The sequence below is a fragment of the Athene cunicularia genome, assembly GCF_003259725.1.
Source record: "Athene cunicularia isolate RWA chromosome 25 unlocalized genomic scaffold, athCun1 chr25_part1, whole genome shotgun sequence".
In the NCBI taxonomy this organism is placed as follows: domain Eukaryota; kingdom Metazoa; phylum Chordata; class Aves; order Strigiformes; family Strigidae; genus Athene; species Athene cunicularia.
The window spans coordinates 1,613,688-1,616,281 of NW_020799134.1; the positions used below are offsets into that span (position 1 = coordinate 1,613,688).

General features: G+C 61.6%; 1 protein-coding gene across 1 annotated transcript in view; it reads right to left on the reverse strand.

Moving 5' to 3' along the window:
* LOC113488655 overlaps positions 1 to 2,169 on the reverse strand; it is a 9,129-nt gene extending 6,960 nt beyond the window's left edge. Inside the window, exons 1-2 of the mRNA XM_026863935.1 lie at positions 1,878 to 2,169; positions 1,468 to 1,588 (exon numbers count right to left, since the gene is read on the reverse strand). Coding sequence (XP_026719736.1) covers positions 1,468 to 1,588; positions 1,878 to 2,169 — 413 coding nt within the window. The remainder of the gene's footprint in view (positions 1 to 1,467; positions 1,589 to 1,877) is intronic.
* Between the last annotated feature and the right edge of the window lie 425 nt (positions 2,170 to 2,594).

Genomic DNA, 2,594 nt, shown 5'->3' on the forward strand with positions numbered 1-2,594 from the left:
GAGGGACGCGCGCGTGGGGCGAGTTAAAGGTCGGGTTGGGTGACGTCACGGGCGGGGTTTGGGGCTTTTTTTCTGTCGGAGGGCAAAAATCCTGCTGGGACTGGGGTGAGGGTTGGGACTGGGATTGAGTCTGCAACTGGGATTGGGACTGGGATTTGGCTCTGGAACTGGGATTGGGTCTGGGATTTGGACTGGGATTTGGTTGGATCTGGGACTGGAAGAGGGTGTTGGGTCAGGACCGGGACTGGGGGGACACCAGTAAAGCGCTAATTAGCGCTAATTGCAAGCCGAGGGGCTCCCCCACAGCCACCCCGTGACCACAGCAAGGGCCAAAACAGGGCATGGGGGCACCGCTGCACTCCAGGGTCCTGCCAGGCGCCCCGGGATGGGGCAACCCTGGTCGTAGTTTCCCTCCTGGCCCCCCTTTCCCCAGGGCAGAACCCCAAAACCACCTTTGCCAACAAAAAAAAAAAAACACTGGGAAAAAAAAAAACCACCCCGCGCCAGGCTGAGGCACTTGCCGTGGTGGCGAAGCTTCGCTGTAAAATAACGCTCTTTCTCCAAGTGATCCTTTGTCCTCTTGGGAGGGGGAAAAAAATAAATAAACCGGAGGGGCGGGGGGATTTTTCTGGCGTTTAAACCATTTCGGGGCTCGGTGTGAGGCCGTTTCGCAAGAGCCAAACGGGCAGCTCCCTTCAAAGCCCAAAGCCTCGCGACTTCAAAGAGTTTTCCCCCGAAATGAGCCGAGCGAGGAGCAGCTCTAAATCATCTCACAGCCCGGGAGGGGGGGGGGACACCCACCTCCCGCTGCATTTTGGGGTTAAATCCTCCCTGACGCTGCCCAGTTCCCCCCCGTCGGGCCCTGCAAGACCCGTGCAGGGACCCTCCGGGCGAAGGGGGGGGTGTGCTGGAAATAGCGGGTGAGAATTTAATCCGCCGGATCGTTTCTCCCCGTTACTGGGAGCGTCTGAAAGGCGACGCCGCCGCGTTCCTGCAGTATTCATGAGGCACCCGCAGCCACCGGGGACGGCGCAGGAACCGGGGACGGGGAGAGGGGGCACGGCGTCTGTCCGTCTGTCCGTCCATCCGTCTGTCCGCAGGGAGGTAAGGAGCTGCCCCGGCCGGCGCACGCGGGACGGGGCTGAGACCCGGGGGCTGCCCAAAACCTCGGGGTGCTGCAGGAGTTGGGCCTGGTGATTTATGTGCTGTCCTTGGCGTAGTTAGGGCTGCGGTCGTCTGCTCCTGGAGCATGTGTTAGCTTTACAAACACACTAAAAAAATAAATATATGTTATATTTAGGCATACGCCTATATACACAGAGCTGAGTCCACGTGGCTCTTGCTGGTGCCACTCAACCAGCCTCCACCTCTCCTCCAACCTTGTGCAAATCGAATTATCCGTCCGCTGCCACAAGTGACTCTTTTCAGCAAGGAGAAAACCTGCTTTTTCCACCCGTGTTTGCTTACCGGAGGGTTTTTTTTTTCCTCCTGTCCTGCTGCTTCTCACCCCCATCAGTGTCCATTTTGCAGGGGGTCAGCCAAGCCCTGGCGCGCTCGTTGCACCTAACGCAGCGGAGAGTGTGGAGTCCTGTGGAAAAAAAAAAAACAAACAAAACAAAAAAACACAATTTAATAGGGATATTTTAACCTGCTTTTTCCTGGGGAATGAGGAGGCTGGGCAGGGGAGGGAAGCTGGAAGCGGTGGCGGGGTGAGACAGTGAAGATCCCTGCGGTGAAGGTGCCTGGGACAAGGGTGGGACGACGCGGGGTGTTCCCCAAGCTGCCACGACGAGGAGCAGAGGGGTCCCGAGGCCAGGCTTTCCCCATTTTGGCTGCTTGTGACTCACCACAACCCGCTCAGCCCCCCTGAATCCCACCCGTCTTTGCCCCGCAGGGATGCCCGCGGCAGCCGCGCACCTGAGGGCCGCCCGCATGGACGGCGCCACGGTGCCGCCGGCCGTCGACGTGGACAAGGGCTTCGCCGTGGCCTTCGTGGCCCTCCTGGGCCTCTTCCTCCTGGCCATGATGGTGCGGTGCGCCAAGCTCATCGTGGATCCCTACAGCGCCATCCCCACCTCCACCTGGGAAGAGGAGCAGATCAACTGAGCTGGGGCGAGCTGGTCCCGGGACCCCCAACGCCCCCAGGGACCGCAGCCCCCCCCAGCACATCCCAGGGTGCTCCAGGGCACCCCAGCACCACCCATCGCCCCAGAACCCTCAGAGCTCCCCACTGGTCCCAAGACCCCCAGGGATCCCTAGGACTCCCAGAGCTCCCCATTGCCCCCCAGCACCCTCAGAGCTCCCCATTGCACCCCTAGAGCTCCCCAGAACCCTCAGAGCTCTCCGTCACCTCCCCAAGGCCCCCCAGCACCCCTAGAGCTCCCAGTCACCCCGTCCCTGGGATCCCCCAGACCCCTCAGAGCTCCTCATCGCTCCCCAGCACCCTTAGAGCTCCCAATCACCCCTCCGCACCCCTCTGAGCTCCCCATCGCCCCCCAGGGCCCACCCAGGGCCCCCCAGTGCTCCTCATCACCCCCCAGCACCCCAGGGGCCCCCACAGCTCCCCATCGCCCCCCAGGGCCCATCCAGCACCC